The sequence below is a fragment of the Pangasianodon hypophthalmus genome, chromosome 5 (assembly GCF_027358585.1).
Source record: "Pangasianodon hypophthalmus isolate fPanHyp1 chromosome 5, fPanHyp1.pri, whole genome shotgun sequence".
In the NCBI taxonomy this organism is placed as follows: Eukaryota; Metazoa; Chordata; class Actinopteri; order Siluriformes; family Pangasiidae; genus Pangasianodon; species Pangasianodon hypophthalmus.
The window spans coordinates 15364730-15383454 of NC_069714.1; the positions used below are offsets into that span (position 1 = coordinate 15364730).

Sequence of the window (18725 nt, forward strand, 5' to 3'; positions counted from 1 at the left end):
GGAATATTTTGAAAACAGAAGGCGGTTAATTGTAAGTACAATCACAGTTAATTAATATTTAACTAAAGGCATAGCACACTTTTGTCCTGAAAAATTTGTCCAGAAGGGCTCACCTTCTAGACATCTGTCTAATGTCTGTCTTTGCCGTGTGTAAGATTACATGTATTTATATATTTTCTGTTCATTATATATTTTCTTTATTCTAGCTGATTACTGCTCCATCAGAGGAGAACAGCATGTATGTGCAGCAGAGGGATGAATACCTAGAACATGTGTGTGAAATGGCTATCAGGAAGGTCTCTATCATCACCATCTTTGGCACTTTGACCAACAGCACCATGAAAATTGATCATTACCAGCTTGGTGAGCCAAAAATTTCTCTGGATTTTGTAGCACTTTATTATAAATAATATACTAAATTATACTTTTAAATGGCTTAAATGATTGCTTATTTAGGGCTCTCTTTAAAAGTACTATAGGTATCTTAACATCTTGGGATTATTTCTTCCTGCACCTTGTTTTCTTGTATGGTGTTGGGAGGGAAAAGGAGACACAATCTTCAACTACACATTAAATAAATAGCATAATATTATATATGCATAAATGACCTTTTTATAGGAGTTTGTAAAAGGGATTGTCTGATGTTTTAACATATTCCCGTTTCAACAATTACATTTATATTTATGACATTTGGCAGACACACTTATGCAGAGTGGCTTGTATTTATTTCATTTCAAGCTTTCATTCACATACTGTTGAAAACTAAGCCATGCCTACCAGGTAACAAATGTCACTGACATTTACAAAATACAGCAACAGCTTCGTGTTCTCTCAGCTTTTAATTACTCTGCAGTTTGTCACTGCAGCCTCGTTTTTACTGTGCCAGAGGGAACTTGTTTTAAAGGTTACAGATTTTTTCCATCAGGTTTCGTAAGTATCTAAGAAAACCTAGAGGAACAACAGGAAGCTATGGAGTCTATGGAATCTATGGACAGAGTATGTGACTCTGTGATGTGTAGGTAATAAACATGAAGCATTCTGTTGACTGACAGTATTTGGAACGGTATAAGAATTTTAGACTATTTTTTTTGCATGAAACATCGTATGTCACATAAAACATGCAATCAGTGATGCCACATTTGATGTTAATGTAAATCCAGTAAGACATCACAGCCAAAATGGTTCTGCTGCACTGAACAATAGTGTAAATATGGGCAGGAAGGCGTGCTGGGAGCGGCTTTTGAGCCTTCAGTGCCTAATTGTGTCCAGGTGGAAATGGCATTCGAACAGTTATTATCCATGGTCAGAACTGTTCGGCTCTACAAGGGAAAAAGCCTTATGTGTGACCAGTTTAAAGAGGGACATTTAACATTTCAGTGGCTCTTTGTGTTGCCGATTAAGAGATTTAGAATGATATCCTGAGAGAAAAGGCCCTTTAATCTGACATTTGGCCTTTGGTTGTGAGTAAAAGCAGTACTTTTCCAGGCAATGACCTCATGTCAGTGTACTGTCTGCTGATCCTGTTGAAAATTGGGACAGGAAAAATGGAGAGTTTGAGCTCATCAAGTACATGAGCAAGTCAGTTGTTGGCAGAGCAGCTCTTAAGGAGACAATAAAATATGCCCAGTGCAAGGAAATGCCCATAGAAAAAGAAATGGAAGATACCACATTCTACTAATAATCAATTTTTATAATTCATAGACATGGATATGTTAAAGAGAAATGGCTATGGGAGCAACGCCATCTCTGTTCACTTTTCTATGCACTTTTATTGCTTACAAGTTTAAGAACAGCTAAAATAATACGACATATCGTGGAGATTAAAAGTCAGAAGCAGAAATTCCTGAATGTGACCAAAGAATACAGTTGTTTTTTTTGCTTTTGTGTGAGTCAGTGGACATGTACATTTCTTTCCACTTAGTCACCAGTCTGCCGTTTCCTGTGGTTACGTGATAAGGGTCACTTTTACAGTCACAAGATGGGGGGAAAGTGAGAATGAGATGTTGGGTTGAAATGGTTGAAGATGAACTGACTCTTTCTCAGTGTATCGGGCTCTTTCGGTGCTATATCTGTCTGAATATGCTGGGTTCCTTCAGTACTGAGTCTGAATCATAGTGTGTTTTGTTCTTTCAGTGGTGAATCTGAATCTTAATGTGTTTGCACTTTCATTGCTGAGTCTGAATCTCAGTGTGTTGGGTTCCTTCAGTGCTGAATCTGAGTATTTTTTTTGTGTACCAAGTTTGGAACATATTTGGCATCACAGTCTGCCAGCACACTGTGACTGGTCCCAATACATCACAGACAGGACTGAAAGGAAGTGTGTCTGACTGAATGGGCTGTGGTTCAGGAGCCACAATTAAAGGCCTCGTACTGTGGGTCTCTGCACTGCTGTACAACTACAGTTGCCCTTCTAACTGGCTACATGCATCAAAATGTACTCTTTCATTTTCTTGCTCATGTGGCTATGATGTATTTCTCCTTGACTGAGTGGTTTATTTATTTATTTATTTATTTATTTATTTATTTACTGTTTTAAAACTATACAAATACTCAGTAGTTTATAAGTAGTCAGATACAGATACACTGTGCTGCAGAGGATTGTTATGCTTAAGTGCAGCAGTTTGTCATTGTTCCCCATCAGGCGAAATTGCTGACATTACAGAGCCTCCTGCTCAGATGTTGTCTTCTGAATAAGGAATGTCTACTGGATATCCATGTGAGACATACTTTGACTTTTGAGGTAGGAAAAACAAACCTTTGGGTTTGGCTGTGTCTCCCTGCATGTCTCCAGTGGGTGGATGGGGCCTTTCACATGCGTGGTTTAGTTTTTATCTGTCTCATTCTGGACACAAGGAAGCTGTTTGCCCAGTATAAATGCCCAGCTGCTATCCTTAAATAGCTGAATTACTTCATAGGTACCACATGACTGGTGATTTTCCATCTAGACAAAAAGTGATCAGTGGAGTTCTTAAATAAACCTAACAGCTACTTGCTCTTGCCTGTTATTAAGAACATATTTTATGTTTGAATTGGACTGTCAAATCCATTGCTGGCACAGCAAAACTGTCATAAAATCTCGTATATTATACTGTGTACCTTTTCTGTTTAGCTGACCAGGGAATGAATTTGGTCTCTTTGCAGAAAATGACAAACCTATGAAGGGCCTACGGCAAGAGGATCTGGTGAACCAGGAGCTCATCACAGATCTGAGGAAAGAGTTCAGAATGACCTACAATGATTTCTATATGGTGCTTACTGATATGGACATGAAATGGAAGGTAAGATGATGTCCTTTTTGAGGCATTCCAGATTTTTCAGGCTGACTAAGTATGTTTTTCACACAAGTGCACTGTATTTTGCAGTAACACGGAATATTAGCACTACAAATATACATAAAGTCTGGTATTTCTGCACAGTTTATAAAAGGCAGATAAAATCAGCTGAAACTGCTTCTGAATTCGACTTTTAACAGGGAAGGGCTACTATACCATGCTCTTTAGTGCACAGAGAGATGACTGAACCCTTTACCCATAACCCTGTAATCGGATATACCATATTCTCTGCTATGTAATGCATCATGTTTACATCATGTTACATTTTGACAGCAGTAGGGTTTTTATCCTCAGTAGTTCTCAGTAGCATGTTTATGTGTTCAGGGTAAAACCAGGGCCCTGCTTGCAGACAGCTGGTGTAAACAAAGAGGCCAGTGTGTAGGCAGGCTGCTAGGGGCACGCAGAATATGAGTCTTACTCCATGTAAAAACTACGCTGAGGTGTGGCTAATCAAGACACTCCGCACTTGCCCTCAATGATGCAGTGTTTTCCATAAAGCTTCATTTGGTTCATTTACTCACACACACGGTAATGTTGTTGCCAAAAGCAGAAGATGACAAGAAATATTTCACTTTGTTGTTTTGAATTTGGTTCTTGCTTGAATTGTCTGTTTATTGTGGTTCAGAGTAAAATCTTCAGAATTCTTGTGAAATGTTACACACATAATTTTAAGATTATCAAAAGCACTCTTCTGGGATCAATATTTCCATGTTGTTGCAGCAATTTTACGAGGTCCCAATTGCCATGAAGGCTGTATTTGGCTACATCGACACATTCTCCTCTCGCATCAGAGAAATGGAGCAACAAAAGCGAGATGGAGTGACATGTAAAAAGGAAGACAAGCCACGATCATTGGAGAACTTCCTGTCCAGGTAGCGCAGATCCATCAGTGGGGAGATGACTTGCAAAGAAAGCATAATTAAACTGAGCTGCATTTAGACACACATTTAAATCCAGCCTCACTGTCCAAAATGGCAATATTTCCTCTCTCAAAGCTCTTTTATTTTATTTCTTTTTCATTCTTATTTATTTTTTTTTGCTTGGTATTGTAACCTTTGCTTGGCAGAGAAAAACTGTCCAATACGCAATAATACAGTGAATTGTAATAAATACTTTATTCTCATTCACGGCCATTTAGATTGATTTTAGCATTTCATTACTGTACTAATGATCCCTGAGTGGCCTAGTCATCCTGGTTACAGTCTGTTAGTTAATTTTATCTGTTTGATATAAGGTTCCGGTGGAGACGCAGACTTTTTGTGATATCGGCTCCCAATGATGAAGAGTGGGCCTATCAGCAGCAACTCTATGCCATGTCCAGTCAGGCGTGCAACCTGGGTAAGTCTGTTTCACTAATGAAGTGACTTGTACTAGTTGTTTTTGTGTTCCAGACAAATGGGCAACTGAACTCATGGAATGACTGCATGTGCCATTAAGAAGAGCAAACTTTGATTTCCATGAATCAGACATGGAGGATTAAAACCAGGTCAATCTTACCGTGACCAAGCTTTTTAATTCTAATTTGTGTAACACTGGGATTTTCAGATGACAATATTGGCAGGACCATCACTATTGATACTGTACTTAAAAACCTGTTTCAGATTGGCAGTTGTTTCAGATTGCCTTTTGTTCCAGTACTCCTGATTTTACAAGCTGATATACACTACTAGACATAGTAGATTGAATATATAGTTTTCATTGTTTTAAAGACATTGTGATAAACGCTTGTGGTTGAAATTTGTTTCTAAGGCAACTGTAAATAGTCAGTGTGCATGAATAAATGTATAGTGTAAATATAAAGACCAAGATCATGTCTAATAGCATACTGAAGGCTAATGGGAAAAGGACTGGATGTTTAGGGAAATGCATATACTTATATTTCTGACTATTGGTTTAGTTAATATTATGTCTAATAAAATTGTATGTTTAATTGTTCGCAGGGCTTCGTCATATTTCTGTTTTAAAGCTGCTGGGGACTGAAATGATAGATATGGGTGGAGTGTTGGAGCTCTACCCCATTAATGGTAAGGATTTTTTTTTTAACACAAAATTTATTCTTACAAAGAAGTTATCCAAACACATACCAAATGTGTTGATTTGATGCAGTCTTATAAATGTTCCAATTGTGTACTACTATCTAAAAAGGCTGCAAGTTAATGACTCGCCTGTGTACCAAACAGGGTTTTGCAGTACCAGGCTATAATGAAAAGAAAACAAACATGTGGCTAAGTTGGCAGCCAGGTGTTCAGCTCCAGGCTTCTTGGCATGTTGGTGTTGACATGAGCAGCTTTGCTTAGTTGTAACTTAAGAACAGCAGGTAGGCTTGTGCTGTGAAGCCTGCAATACCTTCCTTCCGTGATTCAGTCTCTCTTACTGAAGCCTCACCCCTGGCCAGCTGGGTGAGGACCACAAGGCTCCCACAGGCATCCTACTTTGCAGAACAAACCTGAAAGCAGGGAAAGGTTTCAGCATTGGTCAAACCGCAGAGCTGCTCAGTGTGCTTGTGCAGCTGATGTTATGTTGAGTGTCAGGCTTTTGTGTGTTTGAAAAGCTGCTTCAGCATGTCTGAGGGATGGCCTCTGTGATGTTTTTAGATCAAAGCTGTTTAAGTAAGCAGTACTGACTTAGATGCAGCCACAAAAACAGACACAAGATCAAGGTTGAACTCTGAGGACACATATTAGTCTTAAATATAAATCTTCTTTTTTGAAATGTGTGGTAAAAGACATAAGTAAAAACTCTATTGCTTTTCCCCCCTAACAATCTCAATACCTTGAAGTGGCCTGTTGCTTTCATTTCTCTTGTGAACAGTATTTTAACACAATGGTTCTCAAAGTGTGGTCAGTGCAGTTATACTTCTGAGTTCTTATTGAAGTATTAGCTTATTTGACTGTTCAGTTGATTTGGGTTGAATCCTCAAACAAGTAGGTCAATAAATAATGTCAACTTTGGTATAATATATTCTGTCAGTGGGACGTCCAAGAATAAAATACTCTGTTGCTCCAATAAATATCCATTATATTTGTACAAATAATGCAAATACAAATAATTTGAATAATAATGATTATTATTATATTTGAATACTTATATTAGATTCATAAAATAAATCTGTACTGAGGGGATCTGTGGAATTTATTTTACAGTTAAAGGGGTCCCTGGCTGTTTTAACAGATGAATAAGTGGATATGTTATGGCAACATAGCTTGTGACATAGCCAGTTAGCCATGACATCTTATTGTATCGTAACAGTATAATCTTACCGTAGCAGTAAGTGTACATGTGTGATTCTGGACTCATCACATTTAAATGTACACATGTTCCAGGCAGTGCGACAGTGGAGCGTGAGGGCTTGTCAGCAACACTAGTGAGAGACATCAGGAATTACTTCCAGATCAGCCCTGAATATTTCTCCATGTTGCTGGTGGGAAAGGATGGCAATGTGAAGTCTTGGTACCCATCACCAATGTGGTCCATGGCCAACATTTATGACCTGATTGACTCCATGCAGCTACGTAGGCAGGAGATGGCCATCCAGCAGAGCCTGGGCATGCGCTGCCCTGAGGACGAGTATGGTTCCTATGGCTACCACCATGGTTACCACAACGGCTATCAGGAGGGATATCACGAAGGATATGGTTACTAAAGGCTATAAGTCAGTCTGTGAGCCATCCAAAAGGGGTCGTATTTTCCAGTGGACTGAATTTCAGTGACAGAGGTCACATACCATATTTCCTTTTTAACTGTTTTTTTTATTAATCATCTGAATTGAAACCTGTCTTTTTTCTTATGTAGATTTATTATCTATCCTGGCCTGAGGATATAGTGTTTTATGGCCAATGACATAAACTTTTGTAGTTTTTTTCTGGCTGAAATGATCATTATCAGGGTCACAGCTGGGTTTTTGTTAATGGAAACTGATTTGGATTTTTGTTACTCCACTGTAAATCACTGTTACATACATATACTGTGTCCTTATTTATAATGATGTTAATAAAAAATAGCTTTAGGTTATTAACACTCCATAGTAAGGTTTACATTCTGTTTACTACATCACCCCCTGATGGTTTGTATTAGTTTAGCATGTCATGTGGGTTACTGTGGATTGCTGAGTCTACATGCAAGAGGTTTTCAGACACCAACCTTCATGTCCCCTTTCCTGCAGTTAAGTTCTAGGCTTTTTAAAGCCAGTTTGACCCTATGTTCCCTCCCTGTTCTCCTGCCTTAAGAATAAGGCTTATTATTATTTTTTTCACAGACAGTAATCTAAGCCATCATAACCTTTCACTCGCTCACTCGTTCACTCACTTTTAATAGCCCATTTATCCTGATCAGGGTCACATTGAATCCAGAGCCTTTCCCAGGAACACCGGGCGTAAAGTGTATACACCCTGGACGGGACGCCAGTCCATCACAGGGCACCATGCACACACATTAACACTTATTCACACCAAATTGAATTTACCATGGCCAATCCACCTACTCGCATGTTTTTGGGATGTGGGAGGAAACCAGAGAACCCGGAGGAAACCCACGCAGACACAAGTACATCGAGCTTGGGATCGAACCAGGGACCCTGGAGCTGTGTGGCAGCAACAGCAACCTGCTGCTCTGCCTTTCAAGGAAGTTTAATTTTATATTATAAAATATTACATACAGTGTATTTTGCACTTGAAGGAAGACATTTCAAACGTCCTATATATATATACACAGATAGATATATATATCTTTTTTTTTGGTTACTAAAAATTACGAGTATATTTTTAAAATGTTTCAATTATTTTACAAATCAAAAAGACACAGGATGGTGATGGAGCAGATTTATTTAAAGTCCTAAATTGGCAAATTGGCAAACATAATACTGAAATATTCCTGATAAAGTTGAATTGATGCATGCTGATTACATGAACTAAGTAGTGTCTTTATTGTGTCAGGAAAATGTTCCCAATCAATTTGTTTGCCCAGCAGCATTTTAATAAAAAGCAACATTGTGGTGTGTGATAGCTGGTCACAGAATTGTGACTGTACAATACATGTGACAAACACCACTCTGCCAGATTTCCTTGCATTTCTCTGGACATTTTTAAAGTCTTCAATCAAGAATTTTTATATGCCATTTCAGAAATATTATTCAGCCCTACCAGAGACCCGACATTTGAAACTGATCACATTTGAAGTACAACGCCATGGACACTGAAACTTAAAATACCACAATATACATATTTTATTTAGGCCACTTTGTTTACAGCTATATTCTATGGCCCATTTATAAGGAACTCATACCACAGTATGGTGCACTATCTTTACAATCACTGACTGTAGTCCATCTGTTTCTGTACACAATTTGTCAGACCACTCTATCTTATCCACCACTGACCAGCTATTACCTGGGTGGTGGATCATTCTCAGCATTGCAAAAACACTGACCTGGCAGCGTCATTTTAGTGGGTTTGCAAGTACGAGTGCATCAAGCTTTTGCACCAATATAGTAGGTGTCCCCGAAAAAAGGGTCAATAAATATAGCCATAAGAGCATTATAAATACAGGCACACTGACAGATAATTTGCAAGATAATTACAGTAACACTTTAGTAGCTAAAGGCTGGAATGAGAGAGTAGGCTCAGAAAGACTCCTCTTCAGAATCACCCTCTGTGTCAGATTTATTTAGTCTCTCCAACTCTTCCCCATCCTAAAAAACAAAAAGTAGAAATACAATTAGTAGTGCCATATACGTTTAATGAATGTACAACCAATGCACAGCATACTGAGATGAGTAACCACAATTTGTATCTTGTTCTACTTCAAGCAAACCTTCATCAAGGTAACCTTGGAACCTGTGATTTCAGTACAAGTAATCAAGGACCATATTTTTGAACAAATTTTACCTTACCCCTAGGAGTTCTCCTGGAGTGTACACACACACACACACACACACACACATACACACATATATATCAGCCATAAGATTAAAACCACCTGCTTAATATTGTGTAGGTCCCCCTTTGTGCCACCAAAACAGCTCGTCGAGTCATGGACTCCACAAGACCTCTGAAGGTGTGCTGTGGTATCCGGCACCAAGACTTTAGCAGCAGATCCTTTAAGTCTTGTAAGTTGCAAGTTGGGCATCAATGGATCGGACCTGTTTGTCCAGCACATCCCACAAATGCTTGATCAGATTTGGAGGCCCAGTCAACACCTTGAATTCTCTGTCATGTTCCTCAAAACATTCCTGAATAATTTTTGCAGTGTGGCAGGGCGCATTATCCTGCTGAAAGAGGCCACTGCCATTAGGGAATAACGTTGCCATGAAGGGGTGTACTTGGTCTGCAACAATGTTTAGGTAGGTGGTACGTGTCAATGTAACATCCACATGAATGCCAGGACCCAAGGTTTCCCAGCAGAACATTGCCCAGAGCATCACCCTGCCTCCTCCGGCTTGGCTTCTTCACATAGTGCATCCTGGTGCCATCTCTTCTCCAGGTAAGTGATGTACACGCACCTGGCTGTCCACATCGATGTAAAAGAAAACATGATTCATCAGAACAGGCCACATTCTTCCATTGCTCTATGGTCCAGTTCTGATGCTCACATGCCCACTGTAGGTGCTTTCAGCAGTGGACAGGGGTCAGCATGGGCACTCTGACTGATCTGCAGCTGCACAGCCTCATACACAGCAAGCTGTGGTGCACTGTGTGTTCTGACACCTTTCTATCATAGCCAGCATTAACTTTTTCAGCAATTTGTGCTACAGTACTGTAGCTCTTCTGTGGGATCAGATCAGACAGTCTAGCCTTCACTCCCCACTCACATCAGTGAGCCTTGGGCGCCCATGATCCTGTCGCTGGTTCACCAGTTGTCCTTCCTTGGACTACTTTTGCTAGGTACTAACCACTGCATACTGGGAACACCCCACAAGACCTGCCGTTTTGGAGATGCTCTGACCCTTGTCAAAGTCACTCTGATCCTTACGCTTGCCCATTTTTCCTCCTTCCAACATGTCAACTTTGAGAACTATCACTCACTCAAATGTTCACTCGCTGCCTAATATATCTCAACCCTTGAGAGGTGCCATTGTAATGAGATAATCAATGTTATTCACATCACCTGGCAGTGGTTTTAATGTTATGGCTGATCAGTGTATAAAATGATTGTATAACAGTGGTGTACTATTACTGCATATACATACTGTATACACTCACTGTCCACTTTATTAGGAACACCTGTGCACTCATGCAGTCTCTCTCTCTCTCACACACACACACACACACACACACACACACACACACACACACACACACACACACACACACACAGTGGATTCAGAAAATATTCAGACCCCTTGTTGCATACTTTGTGTTATGTATTTGATTTTGAATGGATATAATTGCCATTTTTACCTTCTGCACTTAATCGACCATAATGGTGAAGTGAAAACATGTTTTTAGAGATTTTCGAAAATTAATTAAAAACCAAAAAAACTGAAATCTCAATTCAAAGTATGCAACAAGTAAAGGGAGTATTATGCATTGCACTGTTGCCACATGATTGGCTGATTAGATAATTGCATGAATGAGTAGGTGAAGTTTTTTTTAAATTTATTTTCCATTTTAACTAGAGGATTGATTTACATATTGATCTACCTCTAATAGACAGTACACAAGTACAGCTTTGTAGTTTGTGAACATCTGAAAGAAAACTGATTGAAATGCACTGACAGTTAAAATGACTCATATATTATATTTAGAGTTCATCTAGGCTGCATAATGGTATTTGCATATCTGGGCAATTAGCAAATCTGTCAAAATCGCAATCTGTACTGGAAAAACATTTCTAGGTGAAGTAGCTATCATTGCAATAGCTACACAAATAGTACTCATTGCCATTAAATATTTCAAATGTACAACTCAACTGTCCATTAAGTGGCAGTGGCGGCTCATCTGGACTACCCCAATGTTTTCCCCAATAAGTTTGGGAGCTGCTAAAATGTTTAGCTCTAAAATGTTTTGTGAATTACTTTTAAATTAAAAAAAAAAAAAAAACATTTATTAAGAGTTTCTCCCAAATCTGTTTGTTAGGAGCAACATTTAGCCTTAAGGATTTTTGAAAATATGGCCCTAGGTTTCTTTCCACTTTTCCTAAGCTGGATTATCACTTAAGATAATTTTTAATTTTTATCATTTATTAATATTAGCTCTTTACTTTGTTTAGGTCTTTCTTTAATTTGGTTCATTCTGACAGATGTTAACACTTCACCCATATTTGGGTAGGCACTAAACAACTGAACTGTTACTACTATAGTTATATAAAATCAATAATGTAATTCTATATAGTCTATAATAAAATGCATAAATATTCAAATAAAATAATCAACATGTATCACTTTAAAGTGAAATGATATTTTCTCTTATAAGAATGACCTAGACATAAAAGAACCATTGTGAGAACTAATAAAAAGCATCCATCAAAGCACAAACCACCAAACTCCTGAAGAGTGCATGCAAGCAATTTGGTGCACTTAAAAATTGTTACAATGTGAAATAAACCAAATGAAAAATCATGAAAAAGTCACAAAAAAACCCTCTGGTCCTGACTTTAGCAAACACACTAGTTCTGAGAACATCCTCTGTGTTTTACATTAGTGCAGCTGAATCCTTACCCCTTGATGCCGCTCAAACACCTCTCCATTGATGACCCTGAGCCTCTCTTGCTGCAGTACATACTCTGGGTCCTTCAGGCCGCTGCTGTGGTATATAAAGATGGCCAGCAAAACAACTGGCGCCTGTAGGAAGAAGTCTAGTTCTGGGCGGAAATTAAAAAGGAAGAATGACAGGGCTGTGACGAGCACAGTGGTGATTTGGCCCGTCAGCACATGGAACATGTTGTCACGGAACTTAAGGATGAAAGCAACAGAGAGACCAAGGGCAGCTGTAATGAAGGTCAGCGCTATGGAGTAGGCATTGTGACCATGAAATAGGCCGTAGCGCAGCATCATCGTCCGTGAGTCGGCACGCAACACCAGTGCCAGGCCATTGAAGGCAACACCAAACACATACAGCCGGCTGTTCTGGATAAAAATACTTTCAGCTAGCTGCTCTCCATCCTTCAGGATCTTCTCATTGTAGATGTTGGCCAGTGCAGAGGTGAAGCACTGGAGCAGTAGCAAGACATAGCCCAGGCCGAAGCCACGTAAACGCTGGACAAGCTGGCTGTTCCAGAGCTCAGGAGCCAGTCCTTCTGCCCAGCTGGTCTCACTCTGGTTGTGCTTCTTCATCTCCAACAGCGTATAGTTTGAGCAACTGCTGGAGGGAGCAGAGACATGTGCTGCGTGCAGACCATGCACACTGACAGCATGCTGGTTAGTGCATGTGCTCATGGTCAGTGCGACGATGGAGAAGAAGAGAATGACGAGGGAGGCCCACTGCACCCAGGACAAACGCCTCCTGCAGAGTGTAGTATGCAATTACAACAGCTGAATGAGACAGAGGACATGTTGCAGCCTGATATGGACAGCCTATGGACAGCCTATGCACAACACACTATGTTCCCATTACTCTAATATACAGAAAGTAGGCAAATAGAAATTGCTCCAGTTTTTTAGAGTAGGAAAAATGTAGAGTGGAAACAACAAAGTATAAATCTGTGTGTCTTTAAAACTTACTTCAGAACGAACCGAAACAGAATGGCTGTTGTAAGAATGACAACATTGGAGAACAATACTGCCATCGCCTGTTCAAACAAACAAACAGAATGATGCATCTACTGACTTAATACGCTGAAATAGTGAAATACATAAAAAGCCAAAAAAAAAATAACACACACTATACAACTATTAGAAATTTCTTTCCAACTAAGAGCATTAAAAACTACATTAAAAACTAGTCCAACTTACAGGCTGGAGGTAGGTCATCACATAAAAAATAATGAGGTTGTCAAGAAAATAGAGGAATGCAGGGACAGCCCATTTAAAACAGCTAGAAAAAGAGGAACCAGAGGAGCAGCCCAAGTCCTTACATGAACGACTCTCTGCAAAACAAACACATAAACAGATTTAAGATTAAAACCAACAAAATTTTGTGGAAAACTACTGCCCACATAATAACAATAAAGATACATGTTCATATTACAAAGTTAAAGTAGTCCAAATCCGTTTTAGTCTAAATCTGTTACAGACCTGATGTTAACGCAAATCCATTCCAAATTACTTTTAATTATGCATGTACATATCTGGAAAGAGCTGATGAGCTGCCAAAATATTCTCCTCAGCTAATAATCTGTAATGGCTTTTGATAACACGTCATTCATCTCACTACTGCAAAGAAAGGTGTTTGTTTTTAATGCTACATATGGTTCAAGGAGCACATGACTTTATTGACTTTATTGATTAGGAAAATCAGTTAAAACTAATCTGCTAAGACTAATGACAGAGAAGGTCCACTTACAAACACACAATTAAAAAAGTTAGTTTTGAGAAAAATCAGGCTTATAATGCAGCCATAGCCTAGAAGATTTTAGCAGACATGTCATAGTGAATCTGACTGAAGCTCAGACGTGACAACAGGTGAGTAACATTTAAAAATGCAATAAGATAAACAGTATAATCCAAACAGTGGAGAAAAAGGACAAACTTCATTGCCAATCTGCTACAAAAGTATGTTCAGATTAGCAAAGTGTGAATGCAAAAACAATTGTTGAAAGATACAAGTTTGTTTTATTGATGTATAGGTTTGTTAAAAGCTGATACCCAAGGCTCACCTCGAATGATCACGCGCACTGACATGGCTAAACAAAAGACGAGTTTAATGGTCTCTGCCATCAAATTCACAGAGGCAGGGTGAAAGTCATACTTGTTTTCTGCAAAAAAGGCAAAAGTAAATTGTTTAGTAACAGGCTAACACTGTGTAACTGGCTACCTACATATCAACCTGAGAACAATTAAACAATATAAACGCTGACAAAATTAACGAGTAAGTTACAGTATCTGCCTTTATTAATTGCATCACCTAATTCATTTAAATTTGACAAGCTGAAGGTTACCTTCATTTTCAGAGAACTTCAGCAAAATGATGCGACTGGTCCCTAGTGTGATGAATACCAAGCCAAGAACCAAAGTGTAGGCTGAGGAGCGTGAGCACAGCCAGGTACGGGGAGAGCAACAGCGGCAGCAGCAGCAGCAGCAGGAGGAGGAGGAGGAGGAGGGTGGTGCCATTTTGGAGGAGCAGAGCTGTGGCTGAATCCAGCAATGGAGACAAATAAAAAACACACACTGTTCAAATATCTTTTGCCTAAAAGTAATAGGGTAAATCAATAATCACGATTCACCAATAAGAAGTGTTTCTTATTTAACCAGGCTTGTAATTGTGGTGACATTCACCTAGTGGGGTACACAGTCCACCAATGAAAGGTTACATGTTTTTTTTTTTTTGCAGATAATAGATAGCTCTATATGATCCAGTATCTGCAGTTAGGCTGGGCATGTTGTTCAGATGTGTCAAGCATTATATATATAAATGATCTCCCTACAAAAAAGTCCTAGTGAGTGTTAAATCTCAAATGGCTATATGCTCTCTATATATACCTATCAGCCATAACATTAAAACCATCTGACTAATATTGTGTAGGTCCCCACTGTGCCACCAAAACAGCTCTGACTCGTCGAGACATGGACTCCACAAGACGTCTGAAGGTGTGCTGTGGTATCTGGCACCAAAATATTAGCAGCAGATCCTTTAAGTCCTGTAAACTGCGATGTGGGGCCTCCATGGATCGGACTTGTTTGTCCAGCAAATCCCACAGATCCTCGATCGGATTGAGATCTGGGGAATTTGGAGGCCAAGTCAATACCTTGAACTCTTTGTCATGTTCCTCAAACTATTCCTGAACAATTTTTGCAGTGTGGCAGGGCGCAGTATCCTGCTGAAAGAGGCCGCTGCCATTAGGGAATAACGTTGCCATGAAGGGGTGCACTTGGTCTGCAACAGTGTTTAGGTAGGTGGTACGTGTCAAAGTAACATCCACATGAATGCCAGGACACAAGATTTCCCAGCAGAGCATTGCCCAGAGCATCACACTCTGACCAGTCTGTGGCTACGAGCCCCATACACAGCAATCTGCGATGCACCGTGTGTTCTGACATGTTTCTATCATAGCCAGCATTAACTTTTTCAGCCAATTTGCTACAGTAGCTCTTCTGTGGGATCGGACCAGACAGTCTAGCCTTCGCTCCCCAATCAAATCAGTGAGCCTTGGGCGCCCATGACCCTGTCGCCAGTTCACCGGTTGTCCTTCTTTGGACTACTTTTGCTAGGTACTAACCACTTCATACTGGGAACACCCCACAAGACCTGCCGTTTTGGAGATGCTCTGACCCAGTCGTCTAGCCATCACAGTTTGATCCGTGTCAAAGTCGCTCAGATCCTTACACTTACCCATTTTTCCTTCTTCCAACATGTCACCTTTAAGAACTGACTGTTCATTTGCCGCCTAATATATCGAACCTCTTCAATGATATTCACTTCACCTGTCAGTAGTATTAATGTTATGGCTAATAGCTGTAAATGCAAATCATAATGCTCTATACTGCACAATAACCCCTTATATTATATCGTAAAGTCTTTTATATCCGTCGTAGTACACTACGACACACCCAGTGTGCTCCACTTTAAGATTCAGCCCCAGAGATTCACCTGAATGCCTTTTGCTTTAGTGATAGTTAATCTATATGATCTGTAAATTATAAAAATCAGAGAAACATACGAGCGTGTGTTAATCACTACACAGCACTTTAAGGCGTGCAACACTGAAGCTTCCTTGTCAAAAAAGTGATAAACAACATATGATTCCTATTAACTAACACCTGCTATGTTAAACAACACCTCTGATAACTCCAGTAACCTCTGATTTCATACTTTCTGCACATGCCTAAACCGGCACTATGCGGTATGTAGCATGCCCAGTGTCCCTCCTGCTATTATTATTATTATTATTGTTGTTGTTGTTGCTGTTGTTGTTGTTGTTGCTGTTGATTAGCTAACTAGCTTACATCGAACCTTTTATTTCCTAATGAAAACCACACACACCCCGTCACCTACAGTTCGCTTTCCACTGATGGGACTACAAACAAAATGAGGCAAAACGACTAACACATTCAGTAAAACAAAATGAATTAATTTTAAACCCACCTGTCCATATGTTCACACTGCGCTTCCCATCCTGACGTCCAGCTTTCGACCACGTTACTGCACATGCGCAGTGTCGTCATGGCGGTGCACGATTTCACATGAAAAGTCCCTCTCACTTACTTACTTACTTCGGTATCGCCAAGTTGACTAATTTGGTTCTAAATTTAGTTTATATATATGTACACTTTAAAACTACATTTTATTTTACATTTTATTTATTTATTCTACACTGACCAGTCAAAGTACTAACACAAAAGGAAAGATGATAAATCCTTTTACCATGTTTGGGATTTGGAAACCAGTAGAGCATTATGTATTTACTAAATATTATGAAATATTCAAAAAAGAAGGAAGAAAAATGTAATTTAAAAGACTTATATTTTTCACTTCTTGTTTGTCTGTTTTGTTTATCAAAATCATTTTCAGGCAATGATACAAAAATGATACATTAATGACACCTTTGCTAATAAACTAGCTAAATAAATACACTATATGACCAAAATTATGTGGACATCTGACCGTCACACCTGAGCTTCTTGGACATCCCATTTCAAAACCATGGGCATTAATATGGAGTTGGCCCTCCCTTTGCGGCTTTAACAGCATCCACTCTTCTGGGAAGGCTTTCTACAAGATTGGGAGATGTGCCTGTGGGAGATCTGTCGGAGATTGTGCCCATTTATTCAAAAGAGCATTTGTGAGGTCTGGTACTGATCTTGGACTAGAAGGTCTGTCTCACAATCGACATAGTAATGCATCCCAAAGGTGCTCAGTGGGGTTGAGGTCAGGGCTCTGTGCAGGCCACTGGAGTTCCTCTACACCAAACTCATCAAACCATGTCTTTGTGTACAGGGTCAGAGTCATGCTGGAACAGGAAAGGGCCCTCCCCAAACTGTTGCCACAAAGTTGAAAGCATACAATTGTCTAAACTGTCTTTGTATGCTGTAACATTAACATTACCCTTTACTGGAACTAAAGGGTCGAGGCTAAATCCTTAAAAACAGCCCCAGACTGTTATCCCTCCTACACCAAGCTTTACTGTTGGCACTATGCATTCTGGTAGGTAGCGTTCTCCTGGAACCCGCCAAACCTAGATTTGTCCATCACACTGTCAGATAGCAAAGTGTGATTCATCACTCCAGAGAACACATTTCCACTGCTCCACAGTCCAGCGGCAGTGTGCTTTACTCCACTCCAGCCAACACTTGCACATTGTGATCTTAGGCTTGTGCTGTTTGGCCATGGAATTTCATGAAGCTCTTGATGCACAGTTCTTGTGCTGATGTTGCTTCCAGAGGCAGTTTAGAACTCTGTAGTCAGTAATGCAACAGAGGAAAGGCATGCTATACATTTCAGCATGTATACATGCTATACATTTCAGCACTTGGCAGCCCTGCTTCGTGAGTTTGCGTGGTCTACTGCTTTGCGTCTGGGCTGTTGTTGCTCCTGGACGGTTCTATTTCACAATAATAGCACTTACAGTTGACCAGGACAGATCTAACAGGGCAGAAATTTCATGAACTGACTTATGGCAAAGGTGGCATCCTATGACAGTGTCACATTAAACTCACTGAGCTCTTCACTATGACACATTCTACTGCCAGTGTTTGTCCATGGAGATTGCATGGCTATGTGCTGGATTTTATGCATCTGTTTGCAACAGGAGTGGATGAAACACTTGATCTCAAAATTTCTTTTGGCCTTATACTGTACATACCTTATACCTTTCCATTGCTTTTGGCCTTATACTGTACATAAACCGACATTAGTCAAATGTGTATACACAACATTTAACAACTGCCTTGATTGAAGGACTACATTTCCAGAATTGTTTTAATGCATTTTTCTTAAAGCAGTGTCAAGTTATTACACCACTATAAACATTTATTATTTTCACCATGCTACACCTGTCATGGATAGGCCAGAGAGGACTAAAGACTACAACTCCCATCAGTCACTGCACCAGATCACATGTCTGGTTTCACCAGTTTTTGGTTAATTAGCACTAGTATATAAGTCACATTTTGCACTGCACTTGTTGTCTTGCGTTCGTCTTTCTTTATCACGTTACGCTTCTAGTGTCATGTGTATTGTTTCATATTTATGTTTCCTAGTCCTGGTACCCTGCAACAAGTTGCATAGTTCTTGTTTGTGTTTTGTTTTTGATTTAAATTAAACTTTCAACTTGAGACTGCCTTTGCATCTGCCTCCAGCCTGC

The 18725-nt window shown here is 39.6% G+C and overlaps 2 protein-coding genes across 2 annotated transcripts in view; one reads left to right on the plus strand and one right to left on the minus strand.

The window, feature by feature from the left end:
* The window catches only part of ccdc80 (coiled-coil domain containing 80), a 9808-nt gene extending 2459 nt beyond the window's left edge, over positions 1 to 7349 (plus strand). Inside the window, exons 1-7 of the mRNA XM_026913025.3 lie at positions 1 to 31; positions 207 to 363; positions 3142 to 3278; positions 4053 to 4204; positions 4567 to 4670; positions 5273 to 5356; positions 6656 to 7349. The exon at positions 1 to 31 is cut by the window's left edge and continues 2459 nt beyond it. Of these exons, the coding sequence (XP_026768826.3) occupies positions 1 to 31; positions 207 to 363; positions 3142 to 3278; positions 4053 to 4204; positions 4567 to 4670; positions 5273 to 5356; positions 6656 to 6975 (985 nt within the window). The 3' untranslated portion in view covers positions 6976 to 7349. The remainder of the gene's footprint in view (positions 32 to 206; positions 364 to 3141; positions 3279 to 4052; positions 4205 to 4566; positions 4671 to 5272; positions 5357 to 6655) is intronic.
* A 1180-nt stretch (positions 7350 to 8529) lies between these two features.
* On the minus strand, positions 8530 to 16629 carry slc35a5 (solute carrier family 35 member A5). Its single transcript, XM_026946689.3, has 7 exons — positions 16508 to 16629; positions 14364 to 14556; positions 14082 to 14180; positions 13219 to 13352; positions 12988 to 13055; positions 11986 to 12769; positions 8530 to 9018 (listed from the first exon to the last, which is right to left on the minus strand). The coding sequence occupies exons 2-7, from the start codon at positions 14533 to 14535 to the stop codon at positions 8950 to 8952; spliced, it is 1326 nt and encodes a 441-aa protein (XP_026802490.3). The 5' UTR covers positions 14536 to 14556; positions 16508 to 16629; the 3' UTR covers positions 8530 to 8949.
* Between the last annotated feature and the right edge of the window lie 2096 nt (positions 16630 to 18725).

Excerpts from the sequence above, each read along its gene's own strand:
- slc35a5 (XM_026946689.3), bottom strand. The coding sequence starts at position 14,535 with ATGGCACCACCCTCCTCCTCCTCCTCCTCCTGCTGCTGCTGCTGCTGC. Across the intron at positions 13,353-14,081 it reads AGTGCGCGTGATCATTCGAG|AGAGTCGTTCATGTAAGGAC; the intron begins GTGAGCCTTGGG and ends TTTGTTTTGCAG. Across the intron at positions 12,770-12,987 it reads CTGTTTCGGTTCGTTCTGAA|GAGGCGTTTGTCCTGGGTGC; the intron begins GTAAGTTTTAAA and ends TACACTCTGCAG.